The sequence below is a fragment of the Vicugna pacos genome, chromosome 25 (genome assembly GCF_048564905.1).
Source record: "Vicugna pacos chromosome 25, VicPac4, whole genome shotgun sequence".
Classification (NCBI taxonomy): Eukaryota; Metazoa; Chordata; class Mammalia; order Artiodactyla; family Camelidae; genus Vicugna; species Vicugna pacos.
In genome coordinates, this window is record NC_133011.1 from 1,732,184 (window position 1) to 1,748,375 (window position 16,192).

Sequence of the window (16,192 nt, forward strand, 5' to 3'; positions counted from 1 at the left end):
CACTGTGTCCTGATCCAGGCAGCTGTCCAGGTTAGGTGCCTAACAAAGCCAGGACATGGTGATCGATGCCTTAGGAACAAACTGGAGTCTCTTTCCTCACAAGGGACAGGGCTGATAACCTTCCGGTACCCATTTCAGAAATCTCTCTCGGAGAAGAAGAGAAGCAAAATAACAACCTACTTTTGGATCAAGATCATGTAAAACCATTGCAATTCTCAGATTCACTTATTATTTGACCTCAGGTATTTCTTCTGCTTCATCGAAGTGTACATTGAAATATAAAGGCGATAACACCTAATCCTACTCTGTGCTTTCTGACTTCACATTCTAGCTTTCTTTCTTCTTTAACCATATTCTAGAACAATTGAATATTAAAGACAATTTTTGTGTGAAGTCAATGATAATGAATAGTTTCTGAATTCAAGTTACACCATTCAAGGTTTTCCCTTTTTGTTTTTCCTCTTTAACCATGTTCTAAAATGGTGGAATATTAATGGTGGTGCTTATGAGTAGTCAGTAATTGCAAATATGCTTTCTCTCACCTTTTTCCTGTCTCTTCGAAAAAATTTAATATACTGAGCAAAAATTTGGGAACAAAGATAAATAATGGAATGACTAATGGAGGGAAAACATTTCTGCAGTGCTGTTCATAGTGGCATATTTTAGTTGGCACTGATGACAGTTTTATAATAATGCTGTACTCGGGTGAATATTAAATGAAGAACAAATGAAAAACATGTGCACTGAAAGTAATCATTTCTTTGCTTCAAATATCCAGCTTAAATCTCTCTTTTACGTTAGGAAAGCAGAATTTATGCTGTGGCCAAATCAGGCATTCGAATGTCTGAGGCCTTCAATTTGGAGAATGTCAATAAAAGTAAGTGATTTTGCATGCTACAACATGAATAAACTTTGAGGACATTATGCTAAGTGAAATAAGCAGTCACAAAGGATGAACACTGTATGAGTCCAGATCAGATGAGGTATCTAAAGTAGTCAAATTCTTAGAAACAGAAAGTAGAGTTGTGATTATTAGGGGCAGGGAGTAGGGGGGAGCAAGGGGAAGCCGAGTAGTTGCTTAAGTGGTATAGAGTTTCAGATTTGCAAGATAAAAAAGTTCTGGAGATCTGAATCGCAACTATGTGAATGCATTTAGCACTGAACTGTGCACTTATAACTGTTTAAGATGGTAAATTTTATCTTATGTGTTTTTTACTGCAATAAAAAAAAGTTAGAAAGAAATAAGTGATTTTGTTTTGCCATTTCAGTAGCCAAGAACTTCCTGAATGTCTAAAGTCATTGGAATAAACACAGCTTTGCAAACTTTAGAAAATGCTTTTTAAGGTTGCTGATTTGTATTTTCAAATTGAACTTCTTGTTACTCAGTATAGGGACACGCATATATGTTCAACTCTCATGCAGCGAGTACCTCATGTTTTTACCTAAAAGAGCCTAAAGCTAAGAAACTGGAGTTTCAGCTGTTTAAGTGGTAAAAATATCTGTCTCTGTGTCTTCTTTTCCCGGAGTTTAAAGCACATTCCTATGAAAACCATAGGAATCTTTACACAATGCTATAAAAATTATTATAGAAATAACACATGTCCCTTATGAAAAATAAAACTAAACAACAGAAAACTGTCTGGAATAAAAAGAGAAAAATTTCTGGGGTTCCTTCTACCAGACCCCTCCCTATCCTGCTGCTAATCCATATCTTAGAGGTAACCACTGTGTTCCCTTCCTTTTCAGCTCTCTTCAGTTCTTGCCATTCAGGAAATCTATTCTCACCTTTCAACATGAGGTTCACCTGAGACAGGTTTAAAAGTTTTAACACCATGTCTGTAACAGGGTTATGAATAATCAGAGAATAGCTTCATAGGGTACTGCTTGCTGAGTGAGTCAGCAGGTGTTTGTACTCATTTCTGCCCAGCCTGAGCTGGATGGAGACACTGAAGAATTAAAAGCTAAGACCCTTGCTCTCAAAGAGCTTACAGTCTAGTTGGGGAACCAGCACACTTGAGGAAATAATGAACCATGTAAGAGTATATAATAAAAATTCTAAATGCCATGATTCTTAGACTCTATAATGAATATCACGTGTGTTAATCCAATTTCTCTTTCATTGGAAATTTTGCTAATTCACATTCATAAGAAATAGATCTAGGTGCTAGTTAGAAGGCTTTTTAAAAGAAATTATTTTGTTTTCTGTTTCAGATTCTGTTGCAATGCTTTCCTGTACCACATCAGGACTTTATACGTCTCTGATATACAAGAACATGACAACCCCAGTATACACAACCTTGAAGGGGGTAACTCATTATTGTTACTGTTAACATCTGGTCCTCTTCATGATAGATCAAGAAAACTGTTTATTCAAGCTCCAGATTCCATTCTTGATTTTTACATGGACTCTCCCTTTATAGAGAGTTTTAGTAGTTCACACTAACATAAAATATAAAAAGAGACGAAATGGAAACATCTGGAGAAGATACTCTTATCACAGTATTAGAGGTCTGATGGGCTCCTGTTTTGTTATGCTACATGTGAGCCTCCACCCCTCCATAGCTGTTCCTTGTTTAAAGGGGACATTATTAATGAGGTACCGAAAACTCCTAATATAAAAAGATCTTTGTGTCACGGCCAGGGCTCTCCTCCCTTGCGTGAAGTACCTAATTAAAATAAGTATCGCCAGGTATTAACAGCCTTACATTCTTAGGAATCTTTTATAATTGACAAATGTCTTTTTTGATCAGAATTTGGGATTTAACAACATGACTTTGATAATGGCAAAATATATTCTTGTATTCCTTTTCAAAAACGTATTCCATAACTTCTTCTGATAAAACATCCTTATATCTAAAAAAAGAAGTGACCTTGGAGGTGGACACAGGGAGATTGTTTTTCTTTTCCTTAGAAGGCGACCCAGATAAGCAGCAGCCCGTTCCTGGATGACTCCTCTGGGTCCGAGGAGGAAGATAGTTCCAGATCCAGCTCCCGGACTTCGGAGTCAGACTCCCGCAGTCGGAGTGGGCCAGGCAGCCCCAGGGCCATGAAACGAGGTAAGGGAAAGTCTCAGGCATACAAGACGACTCCAAAATCAGAATATTTAATGGGAATTTTATCTCTGTAATAGGACTTAAAAAAAAATCAAATTCCTGGCTTTCAATCATAGTAAAAAGAGAATTCACTGAGGACTAAGACATGTATATTTTAGTTCTAATTCTTTTCTTAATTCTCTGTGTGATTACGGACAAGACTGTCTTTTTTTTTTTTTTAAACCTTATTTTGTCTGTAAAAGAGAGTTCATTTCATTATAGGAATGAAGTAAGATACTTGGCCAAAATGAGGTTTTTTCTTTTATAGTTACTGCGTGATTTTTGGATAGTTTATGGGATAGATTTATTCCAGCTAAGTTTCTACACTGCTAAATGGCAGAGACTACACCTAAAAATGTGATAGTTAATCTGATAGTAAGATGGAAAGTAACAAAAGTTTACTTTGGGCATGTCTATAATTTTTAATGGATTTGGAAGAAATTTTTTGCATATGTACAGGTTATAGAGAGCACTAATCACACTGAATGACATCTGTATTTTACAAAAGTCTTTGATGCAGCACAGTATATTGGTTTTCAGACTGTGTTCCATGGAACCCCTAAGTACTCCCAAACCCCTCAGCTTCCACTGGAGCTGTTCTGCTCTCATAGGGTTAATATTTGAGGCTGCCATTGGTCTCTTTGCTAATAGCTTGCCCCTTTGACAGCCTGAATGAGATTATATCACAATTTTGCTCTTTAAAACACTGCAAGGACGCCTTATAATGATGATAAGACACTACGTGATCCTTTGATGTCTTTGACTTCATTTCCTCCTTTTTCCTCTTACTGAGCTCTGGCCACCCAGACCCTCTTGCTGTTCCTAGAACATGCCATGCGTGCTTTTATTTCAGGCTCTTTATCTTGATTGCTTGCTCTCCCAGGTGTTCTTCCCCCAGATGTCTTACTGGCTGATTCCCTGACCTCCTTCAGTGCTGTGCTCAGGCACTGCCTTCTCAGTGAGACCCACCCTGACTGCACCATTCAAATGCAGCCCTTTCCCCTTCTCCAGCTGCTAGCCCCTTTGCTCCCTTTAATCTGCGCTCTTTTATTTTTTCACAGCTCTTACTGTCTGTTTTTTTGCCTGTCTCCTCTACTAGAATCTGTGTTCCATGAGGGCAGAAGTTTTTTTGTTTTGTTCTCTACTCTATCCCTAGCACCGAGGTTAGTGCCTAGTGCTCTGGCCTAGGGGCTGGGAGCCTGAGATTTGCACTCCAGCATCGCTTCTGTCTAGCGGTTTGGCTTTGGACAAACCCTTTATTCTGTGGACCTTAGTCTCCTTAGAGAGTGTGGGCTTGAACCAGGAAGATCTCTAAGGTCCTTTGTCAACCTAAATTTCTGTTACTCTTTAAAAACTAAAGATACTACTATTATCACAGCCGTTAACTTGTCTTAGTCAAATAAATAAGAGGAATGATACAGTGACATTGTTCTAAGGTGTCCCTTAAATGTTAATAAACGCTCTTTAAAAAATTGCCAGATACTATAATGAATAGTGGCCTAAGTCCTTGATTTTATTTAATATATTCAAAATCTCCAGTTGTAGTGTCTCTCCAAATGTGGCTTGCAACTCGCAAGTGGTTTTCTAAAATGGCAAGTGAATTATTGTGAAAAATGTTCCCTTGAATTTTACGTTAGAGCTGCTAGAAAGTGAAATGGTCTGTTTATATCTTTAAGTCTTAATTGCTTTTTTTATGAAAGATTAAAAAAATCTATAAGCCAGTAACATTGGACTTACATGAAAAATACTACTAAAATTGTGTGTGTTTTTTTTAATGTGATGTTACTTTAAAAATAATTATAAAAATTAAGTGATTTAAGGTGTGATTGTATAAATCTTGATAAATTAAGATTCAGTATTTGTTTGCCTATATGCCAATATGTAAATATGCATATTTTAATCCTTAATAAAAGATACTTCATTAGGCTATTACATACACTTTATATATGTAAAAATAGCTGTGCTTATAATCATATCAAATATTATTCATGTTCCTTTGACTTCCTTGGGGATTTGCATGGTAAGATCCTTACCCTTTAGTTCTGTTTTCCACTTTAGTGTTCTTCCTGGCCAAAGGCATGGAATAAATCTAGTCTAGGAAGGTTTATGATTTAGGAATAGCTGTATTCCTTAGAGAACTGACAGCTGGCATTTGGACCACCCAATTATTAAATACTGACTTGGTTTATTTCTTTATTCATCTAGGTGTGTCTCTCTCTTCTGTGGCTTCTGAAAGTGATTATGCTATTCCCCCAGATGCTTACTGCACAGACACAGAGTACTCGCAGCCAGAGCAGAAGCTCCCTAAAACCTGCTCGTCTTCCAGTGATAATGGGAAAAATGTAAACACTGAATCAGGTTTTTTTTTTTTTTAACATTGATGAATCTGTTAGCTTGAGCCTCCAAAGGGACACTTAAATATTTTAAAAAATATCTCTTTAATTAGGAACCACTGGAAAAATCTGGCTATTTATTAAAAATGAGTGGTAAAGTCAAGACTTGGAAACGGAGATGGTTTGTTCTTAAAGGTGGTGAATTACTTTACTACAAATCTCCGGTAAGTGGAAAGTATTTGTTATTTAGAACTGAATTCATCGAACTGTAAATCAAATTGCTGATTGATTTTCGATTTTCTTCAGTGTAACACAATTAATTAGACAAAACATTTCTTATTATGACTGTTATAGGTAATTAATTTGCATTTGATTTTCTTCCTTTCATACAGAGTGATGTAATTAGAAAGCCCCAGGGCCATATTGAACTTAGTGCGTCCTGCAGTATTTTAAGAGGAGATAACAAACAAACAGTTCAGGTACTTTTTTTTTTTTGTATCATGCAGAATTCAGTTCTTAATTATGCAACAGAGTGGAGATTGGATGATTCAGTGTTTTGGTTTATTTTTACTCCATTTTGAGGTCAGTTTGATGCCTCAGAAATGTGTGAAAAACCCCAAGTTAAAATTAGAATATAAGCTAAGTTTATGTTAACTCCCCATTATACTTTCTTTGCCCTTTATCCTTTAGACTGTCCTCTCTCCATACTGACCCTCCCAGTCAATCTCAGTTCTCAAACTGTCAAGTTGTTTTAGCAGAGGGTTATTTGATAAATGAATTCCCAGTAAGATAATCATAATTTAACTAAGTTCAGGAATTTTTGCATTTTAATACAGAACCAGAAAATGGCAGTTCTGTGAACTTCAGATGCTGTAGCACCTAAGTGGGAAAGATACTGGTGAGCAGAAGGGCTGTTCTAGGTCCCACCAAGTCACACCATAGGGGTAGCTGCTGTCCATTTCACCCACATGTGATGCCAGTCTTGCCAGAAAACTTTGTTAAAAAAAAAACAGGCTGTTGAGATAGTTTTGTATATGTGATTTAAATTTGAGAACCTTTAGTTCTGAAATGCCTTCAATAATCACTATTTTCTTATTTTGCTCCTTTGGAGGGTGGAATGCAACACTTACTAGAAAGATACATTAACAGTGCTTCCAGTGGGTAATATCAGAGAACTGCCCAAAAATGGAGAAAGAAGACTCAGGGAAAGCTTTGTCTTGGAGCATGGCAGATAAAAATCGTTTACAAGCTTCTGAAATATTTGAAATTTTTGAAATGAGGCTTATTTGAGCCTGAGAAGTTGGGAGTTTGTAATATCTAATCACATCTTCTAAGAATCTCTTCTTCTATAAATGTCTTCTTATTTTACTTATTATAATTGATTTTCTCATTTCCATAACCGAGAGCGCCTCTTTATTTGCTTAAAATGTGTTCTTTTACTACAGTCTGCAATCATTCTGCTCATTTCCACAACTAGGAGTCTGTAGCACATTTAAGGGAGAAAATGAAAATATCGTGAATAAACAAGATAAAAAATCATGACCCAAAAGCTTAATACTATGAATAGTTTTAAAGTAAACAGAAGTGGAAGAAAATTATTTCAACAAAAAGTTGTCATTCTCACAAAAGGGTTAAAATATGCTAAATGATTTATGAAATCATTTATTTAGAACCTAGGATTCAAAGTTTAGCATGTTTGATTCCTTGTTAGATAGTGATATTTGAAGAATGGACAAGGAAATGCTAATAATTCTAAAATCTTCAATTCATTTCCTCTCTCTTTCTCATCCCATTCTAGTTGACCACTGAAAAACACACATACTATCTGACTGCAGATTCTCCCAATATATTGGAGGAATGGATTAAAGTGTTGCAGAATGTTCTTCGAGTACAAGCTGCCAACCCACTTTTCCTGCAGCCTGAGGGGAAACCAACAGTAAAGGGATTGCTCACCAAGGTGGGAACTTTACATGCCTACTAGCAATGTGCCTGAACAGAATTAGCCCCACTGATCATGAAAAGTGGGCATCAGAGAATATGTATATTGACTATTTTATATGATCTTGGTAAGAGTGTTTTAAGTATGATACCAGAGATAAAAAACATAAGGATGAAAAATGACAAAATTGACTACTATATAAAAAAAAGTAAATGTTCTTACTATCAGAAATTCTCTAAGCAGAATTTTAAAAAGACAGATGAGAAGCTTTTAAAAGGTATTTGAACCATGAAAAATAAGCATTTTCTAATCAGTGAATAAAGGCTAAATACCAGTGGGGGTTGGGGGATGTGGAGGAACAAAGGACACAGTGGGAGAGAGGTAGAGCTAGTAGAGATAAGGAGAAATACATGATCAATAAGCACATGGGAAAACATTTTACTATCACTAATCATTTTCTTAAAAAGGGAAATTTGAAGTAATAGATATTTTTAAAGATCTGGTCGAGGGAAGACTTTTTTTAAAAGTATGAAATGCAGAGGGGGAGGGTATAGCTCAGTGGTAGAGCATATGCTTAGCATACACGAGGTCCTGGGTTCAATCCCCAGCACCTCCTTTAAAAAAGAAAAATCAATCAATCAAACAAACAAACAACCTAATTGTCTCCCCACTGCGGGTGAGGGGCGGGAGGGGAAGGGAAAAAAAAAGTATGAAAGGCAGTATTGACACAAATTAAGAAACTTGCTAGTGAGAGTATTACTTCTGAAGACAATTTGGCAATGTCTTGGCCTAAGTGTTTACTCAGTAAGTATTTTTGAATGAACAAATAAATGAATGAGTGTTAAATGTCTTAAAAACATATATACATATCCTGTGATCCACCAATCTCAATCTAAGAAATTTATGCTTAGGAAATTATCTTAATTTGCAAAAGATTTAAGTATTTCCATCACAGCGTGGTTTATTTTTTTCTTAGTTAAAAAAGTTAGATATAATTAACATATGTTGAAATGCAGATCGTAAGTGTAGCGTTTGTTCAGTTTTGACAGATATTTACTGTCATCCTATCAAGATATAGAACATCTCCATTACTGCAGAAAGATTACTTGCATATCATAGTTTGTAAGAAAAACTGGAATCAACTTAGATATAGACTAGGGGATAGTTTAAGTAAACATTTAAATAATCAGATAGTGCTTTTTACTATGCATTTTAAATGTTGTAAAAGAATATTTAATGTTTTAGAAATATGTTATGATGTATTGTTAGGTGATAGAATAAGTACAGTGTTATATTGTTATCCCATTTTTGGTAAACGTATTTGTAGAAAAATGACTAAGAAATATACTCAGATATATTGGATATCTCTATGTGGTTTTACTTCATTTTTTCTTAGTTCTATTTTCTAACTTTTTTAGTGTGAGTAAGTATTGATTTATGCTAAGATGAATATTATTTTTAAATTTTAGAAAGTTCAGTTGGTCACTTTTAGAACAATACAATAAAATACTTACAAAATATTATATAAAAATAATCTCTACATAAGCACTCATCACTTGTGTGCTTTGTTTATGTAAGAAGTGAAAAGTTTAACTGTGGGTGGGCTATGCCACCATGTAATTTATACTTAATATTAATGTGGGGATTTAGTTGGGTGCTCTTCAGTAATATTTACTAAGACTGACCAGCTACTCTAAAAGTAAGAGAAAAAAATTCACCAGTACATTCAACAAAGAGATGCACTATTTTTTTTTTCCAAAATATTACATTACCACGAAAATGTCTTTTCAGTTACTGATGGGTTAGAGAATTTACCCACTGATGGATATTGCGCTAATTTATATTTTCCAACAAACAAACAGTGCCACTTTAAATCGCATTCTTATTCTAATACATAATAACTAGTTGTCTTCTTTTTCAAGGACTATGTATATCAAACCGTAGACTTTAATATAATCTCATAGCTAAATGTTTGTTACTTCTTTCACAGTTAGTGTTTTTGTTTGTTTGCTTGTTTTTGATGTATCGTCATGGCTTCTCAATTTCTGCTCCTGTTACATTTCTGTGGTTCCCTGCTTCCCATTTCACTGTTGCATTTTGAATGAATATAAGTTCATGGGATTATCAGATGTCTAAACCATTAGGGTTTGCAGACAGGGTGCTTATTAGGTTTCCTTCCTGCCATGTGTGAAGGCTTGTCCACCCCCATACTTTCACCTATAAAGCCTTATAAGAGAAAAACTCCTTCTGAATGACTGTTTCAAGCTCACATGCCAGTTACAATCCGAGATACTGCAGATACTGAAATGCTTGAGGGGAGGAGCCTTTTTAAAATTGTCACACTGTTATTATTAAGTACAGAAATATGTAGGTAGATATTAAGAACTTGACTAATTTGATTCTGGCTAGTCACTCTTGCAACTTTTATTTTAATGCTTAGGCAGAATATTTTCTATATAAAAGTTCATTTATTTAAAAAAAACAATCTATTGAGCAGGCATGGTGGGAAGGTATAGTGCAGGGGCTAGACTTGCAGAAAGGTGAGGAAGGATGGTATTTATGTTTGTGGGGCAATGAGTAAGAGCATTCAGATGTCCCCAGTTTTCTTGATGAAGATGGCTCTATTCCACAATTTTATGAGAGCAAAGATAAGGACTGAGAATAATAACTGAAGTAGAACATGCCCAAGGACAGACAGAACGATCGAGCATTGTTATTGAGGACCCAGTTGTCTTCAGTGATCTGAGTTCATCTTGATTCTTTTTCTCTAAGATGCCCAGAAATAAGAGCAGAGAATTTACATTGTAGGGATGTGAGGATCATCATTTTTTTCTAACATTTTATTATGTGAATTCTCAAATATGCATAGAAGTCAGAAGAATATTTTGCAGTGAACACCCATATTCCCACCACCTAAATTCCACAATAACATTTTACTTGCTTTATATATATCAAGATGATGATTTAATTTTAAGATGTATTTACTTTATTTTTATTTTATTTATTTTTTGAAGGGGGAAGGTAATTAGGTTTATTGATTTACTTATTTTTTTAATGGAGGTACTGGAGATTGAACCCAGGACTCCGTGCATGCTGACCAGGCACTCTACCACTGAGCTATACCCTCCCCCCAAGTTGATGATTTTAAATCAATTGTGTTTTATTATGGGCATTTTCAAACATCTGTGAAAGTAGAAGGAATAATAGAATCTTCATATATTCATTACCCAGTTTCAGCAATTATTAACTATGGCTAATGTTATTTCTTAAAACCTCCCATTACCTTCTCTTTCTTCCTACACTCTCCGCTGGATTACTTAAAATCAAATGGAGGTGAAGTTTTGTTGAGTGGATTTGTTGAAAGCATAGGAATGCAACATAATCACAGTCCACAAGAGTTGTTTTGTGATCAAACATTGGATCCAAGGTTGATGGAGAAGTAAGAGAGGCCAGGAGGGAAATGATAAACTGGAATAAAATAGAAGGATCGAGGACTTAAAAGTTTTGAATGAGGTAGGAGAATAGGAGAGCAGGCAAGGAGAAAGGGAGCTGCGGGGAAGGTTGAGCTCAGAAAGTAGAATGTAAATTTTAGAAGTGAAGCAGTTCCCAGTGAAGGAAAAAGGACCAGGGTGTAGCCAAGGGGATGGATGGCAAAAATGGAGGGATAGTTAGCAAAGGTTTTTGCAAATGAAGAGAGCGAGGAACTAACTGTGAGTTAAGATTGGAGAGAGGTGGTGTAGCAAGGAGGTGAGGGCAGGAATTTAGGAGCCAGGCTGCATGGGCTCACATCCTGGCTCTGACACTTGTGTGACCTTGAATAGGTTACTTAAAGGCTCTGTGCCTTAGTGTCCTTATCTGTAAAGTGAGAATAATAATAGTGCCAACCTCACAGGATATTGGGTAGATTAAATGGAATTATTTAAGCATGTAAAGTGCTTTAGAACAGTGCCCCATCATCATAAACACTCCAGATATACTCGCTATTATTATCATGAGAGTTTCACCTAGATGCTGAAATCAACAAGGCAGGTGGCAGGGTTTGTGGTGGAGAAGGTTACAGGCATGAAAATATAGGAGAGGAGAGAAGACCATGGGAACTTATGTTTTGTGCAGTGACAACAACTAATCAGGATATGATATATGGTTTGTCATCAAAGTTTCAGACCTTTTTTCTTAATTCTTATTTTTTTATTGAAGTGTAGTCAATTTACAATGTTACTTTCATGTGTATAGCAAAGCAATTCAGTTATACATACACATTTTTTTCAGATTCTTTTCCATTACAGCTCATTACAAGAAATTGAACATAGTTTCCTGTGCTATACAGTAGGTCCTTGTTGTTCATCTGTTTTATATATAATAATGTATATTTATTAATCCCAAACTCCTAACCTATCCCTCCCTACCTTTGCCTGCTGGTAACCACAGTTTGTTTTCTATCAGAAATTACCTTTGTTATAGATGCAAGGTAAAAAAATTATTCTTTCAATTACTTAGTTCACCAAAGCCTTGAGGTCTGAGACTGACTTTAAATCTTCCCGAGGATTCTTCCAGTATAATTTGCTTTACTATGATTTTTTCAGAATAAGTCAGAGTTGGAAGAAATCTTAATCCAATTAGATTTACATAAAATGATAGACCTGTGTTTTTAAAACACAGCTTTTACAGTGAGTTGGCAAAGGTCTTCGTCAATTTGTAGTTCCTCAAAGGCACTCATTGTTCTATTTAAAGATAAGTCATTTCAGAAGTATATTCTATATAGCCAGATGCTTTATGCTCCAGTTTTGGTGAGACTCCTTTCTGGAGTTTGTTTAAAACAACAACAAAAAAAGCCTGCATAACACAAACTATTTAAAACTTCCAGGCTATTTGTCTGTAAATATATGTTTCTAAATTTAATTAAACTGAAGCATATCTTGCCAAATGAAACATTTTTTTCTTTTTCCTAAGCGACATTCTAAATCCGTCAAACTGTTAGATGGCGGAGTTATCTGTTTGTTTAAACCATAGCTTTGAAAGCCCAAAGGCTGGCTGCCTTTGTGGGTTTAAATGAAACGTGTTTCACTTCTCCCTGTGCATAGTGAGGAAGAAGCTGTCGTTGAGTAACAGCTGTTATCCTTTATTTACATTTTCTCCTTTGGTCATGGCGACAGCCTGAGTGAGGTGTTCAATAGTCCCATGGTAACAGCAGAAATTGGGAGGTTAAGTCAGTCGCCTGAGAACATCCATCCAGTACGTGGCAGAACTGCAATTTAAGCCTTGATCCTTTTGACCTCAGAATGCAAGCCTTCTCTGCTATCTTGGCTTACCGACTGTAAAATCTACAGTGGCAATAGTTGATACTCTTCTCAATATGGTACTGTCAGAACAGTCCACATAAGTGATGTCATTACAAGAGCCCTGCAGGTACGTGTGCTTCCCACCGCACGCGCTGCCCCTCCCCAGTGACGTCTCCCATTGCTCGCTCAGTCTCAGACACAGGGGCCCACACCATCTCAGGGCCGGCGCTGGCTGCTTCCCTTGTCTGGAGTGGTTTTCTCTTCTTAGGTGATTGCATAGCTCATCTACCTCCTCCGGGGCCTGACTCAGTGTCCGTGGCCTTCCTGACCACCTTTTTATTTTATTTTATTTTATTATTTTTATTGAAGTGTAGTTGATTTACAATGTTGTGTTAGTTTCTGATGTACAACATAGTGATTCAGTTATACATACGTGTGTTCTTTTTCATATTCTTTTCCATTATAGGTTATTACAACCTATTGAATATAGTTCCCTGTACTATAACAGTAGGACATTGTTATTTATCTGTGCTTTATATAGTAGTTTGTATCTGCTAATCCCAAACTCCCTATTTATCTCTACCTCCCCCCTTCCCTTTGGTAATCATAAGTTTGTTTTCTATGTCTGTGAGTCTGTTTCTGTTTTGTAAATAAATCCATCTGTGTTGTTTTTTAAGATTCCACACATAAGTGATGTCATATGGTATTTGTCTTTCTCTGTCTGACTTACTTCACTTAGTATGATCATCTCTAGGTCCACCCACGTTGCTGCAAATGGCCCTTATTTAAAATTGTAAAACATGTCACCCCTTCTCCAAGTGCTTCCTTCTCCTTTCCTGCTTTATTTTTCCCTTTCATATTTATCACCATGGGCAAGCAGGACAGCAGAATGTTGCACTTTAGTTGTACTGGCCAGTGTCTTGGTTTCCAAGTGGCAGTGCTACCCAGACTGAAGCCCACTCTGACTACTGCAGGAGAGGGTCAAGCCTCAAGGTGGACATTGGCATGCTGCCAGGGTAGTAGGCTAATAGGGCAAGCTCAACCAGGCACACCACATTCTGGGTCTGGGGCACCAGAGCCTGTTATAAATCTTACCCACTGGTGGGAATCAGGTTTGGGGGGTTTTTCTAGGCTTGGGGGTGAAGCTGGGACTGTCTGGCAAAGATTTGCAATGCCTGTACCTGGGCAGGACTGGGATAGGGAGGAACTCACAGTGAAGGTCTTCATAAAGCCACCAAATGATGAAAAACCTTCAATATTCAATACAAATTTTGGTAAAATGTTTTTACACACACAGACACAAAACACATGTACATGTGTAAAACTCTGTGTTCTTGATGAAGATACATAGCACACTGCTGTGTTACTTATCTGTCTTCCTCACAAGGCAACGAGCTCCTTGAGGAAGGAGACTGTGTCTCATTCATATCCATATCGCCAGTACCAGACTCTGACTATTCAGAGTCAAGAGCTAGATTCAAATTCCATCCCAGTCACTTAACATAGTTCCTGACCTATAGGAAGCACTCAATATATAATAATAGTTTTTAATATGATTTTATTATTTTGTGTGAATCCTTCTGGAGAAGGCATAAAATGTGTATGTTCCGTGTATGGTTACTTCTGGAGAAGGCATCAAATATTTTGAACAAATGAACCTTTTACATTTTGGAAATCACTAGAATTCTCAGGTTTCATTCTTTTGTTTCTAACATTTGGATGTTAACCTAGAGAGCCATAGGGTTATTGGAAATCTGTGGAATGGATATGGAATATTATTGGATTATTAGTAATATGGAAACTATGAAATATACCTACTTGTGAAACTGACATCTCTGAAACCTCAGTCCTAGGCATAGTACTTGACATATAGTAAACTTCTGTTAGATGTTGAATGGTGAGTACCAAAGCAACACACAAACATGCTACTACTATAACAGGTAAATTTTAAACAGCATTTGGGCAGTCTAGTTGTAATATCACTTATACCTTGAGCAAACTGGATAGCTGAACAGCTTCGAACTGAGTGTATAAACCATACTTCAAGGTGTCAGAGTTCTGAGCTACGTTTGTAATTCTTTGAAATATGATTTCAGGTGAAACATGGCTATTCCAAGAGAGTCTGGTGTACACTTATAGGAAAAACATTATATTATTTCCGTAGTCAAGAAGATAAGGTAAGTATGTATTTTTAATATGTGAATTAGAAGACTTTTGTTTGTTTGTTATGGCTTCAAGTTTTCCTGTTCATTGTTCTGTTGCTAGCTCAAACTTTAGAATTTTTGGTAAGGTTGAAATTTTGCATAAAATATACTACTAAGGTAATCATAGACCTGTAAGTGTCTTAATTCTTCATAAGCCTTAGCAACTCTTCATGAGTGCTTCTAAGACCTAGAGGAGAAGTCTTCCTCTACCCTTCTGTCAACCATCAATTTATCCTATTTCTGACAGACTAGATCAGGTTGAATGAAAGGGAACAGCAGGCTAGGAAAGAACTAGGGAGGGAAAAGGATCCAGTCCTGTCCCAGGCCCTTGAATCCCTACACACCACTTATCTGTGCATCCATCTACCTATTCATATCCCATTTGTTCATTTTAACTAGTCTCTTCCCCCAAAGAACTTGAGTTATCTCACTTTTCAAAGCGAAAAGATGGATATCTTCCAAAGGTGCAGTGTATGCCTGACTATCAATATGAACACTCCATGTCATTTTTGGATTGCTGAAACGATAAGAATTGAACCAACGTGGGTCAAGAGTACTTGCATAAAATAAAATGCCACCTCCACAGAGCAGCAGCCTGTGACTGATGACTGTGTTAATGAGACTAAACTTCTTGGTCCCACGACCATGTGGGTCAGTTAGTATTTCTGTGTTGTTTTCACAGCCTGAGCTCTCAGTTCTGACAAGCTGTATTTAAAATGCATGCCGTTGTTCTCAGTATTGCTCATGGAATGAGACTTAGCACAGCACAGCACAGCCATTAAGAATGATATCTCTGAAGTAATGTGGGAATATGCTCATAAAATGATGCAAGAAAATAAGTACAACATCAAACTGTATGTTCAGTATAACCCTAACTTAGTTATCAGTCAGGGAAACAGAAGCCACTCCGTTTATTGCGGGTATAACTGTTTTAATGTAGAATTAAGAACATACATAACTTTTAGAAAAGTTACATAACTCTTAGAAAAGTTGAGGGAACAGAGGTCAGAGAAGAAGATTCGAGAAGTCAGCACTGACAGTCTGAGCACAAAGCGCAGAGGCAGCTGGTCCTCGGCAGTTTACTGGGATGCCTCTGTGATGCTCACGTCAGCCCAGGCACCTGACTGCAAGTGTCTTGGGAGAATAGTGACTCCTCATTCACCCTTACCTTCCATGTTACATGCAAATTCTCTCACAGGCGAGCTCTAACTTGGGACCATATAGGGAAGGGGATTCTGACAAATATAGTTCCCAACTTCATTTCTGCAATTACGGGTAGACTTTAGAAGAGGGAAGTTGAGATGCTGAGTTTATAATTCTCAGTCCAGTGCATCTATGTAACAAT

The 16,192-nt window shown here is 36.7% G+C and overlaps 1 protein-coding gene across 1 annotated transcript in view; it reads left to right on the forward strand.

Moving 5' to 3' along the window:
• LOC102537131 (pleckstrin homology domain-containing family H member 2-like) overlaps positions 1 to 16,192 on the forward strand; it is an 85,563-nt gene that overhangs the window by 33,350 nt on the left and 36,021 nt on the right. Inside the window, exons 9-16 of the mRNA XM_072949423.1 lie at positions 802 to 877; positions 2,212 to 2,306; positions 2,912 to 3,056; positions 5,298 to 5,434; positions 5,539 to 5,649; positions 5,818 to 5,904; positions 7,224 to 7,382; positions 14,740 to 14,820. Of these exons, the coding sequence (XP_072805524.1) occupies positions 802 to 877; positions 2,212 to 2,306; positions 2,912 to 3,056; positions 5,298 to 5,434; positions 5,539 to 5,649; positions 5,818 to 5,904; positions 7,224 to 7,382; positions 14,740 to 14,820 (891 nt within the window). The remainder of the gene's footprint in view (positions 1 to 801; positions 878 to 2,211; positions 2,307 to 2,911; positions 3,057 to 5,297; positions 5,435 to 5,538; positions 5,650 to 5,817; positions 5,905 to 7,223; positions 7,383 to 14,739; positions 14,821 to 16,192) is intronic.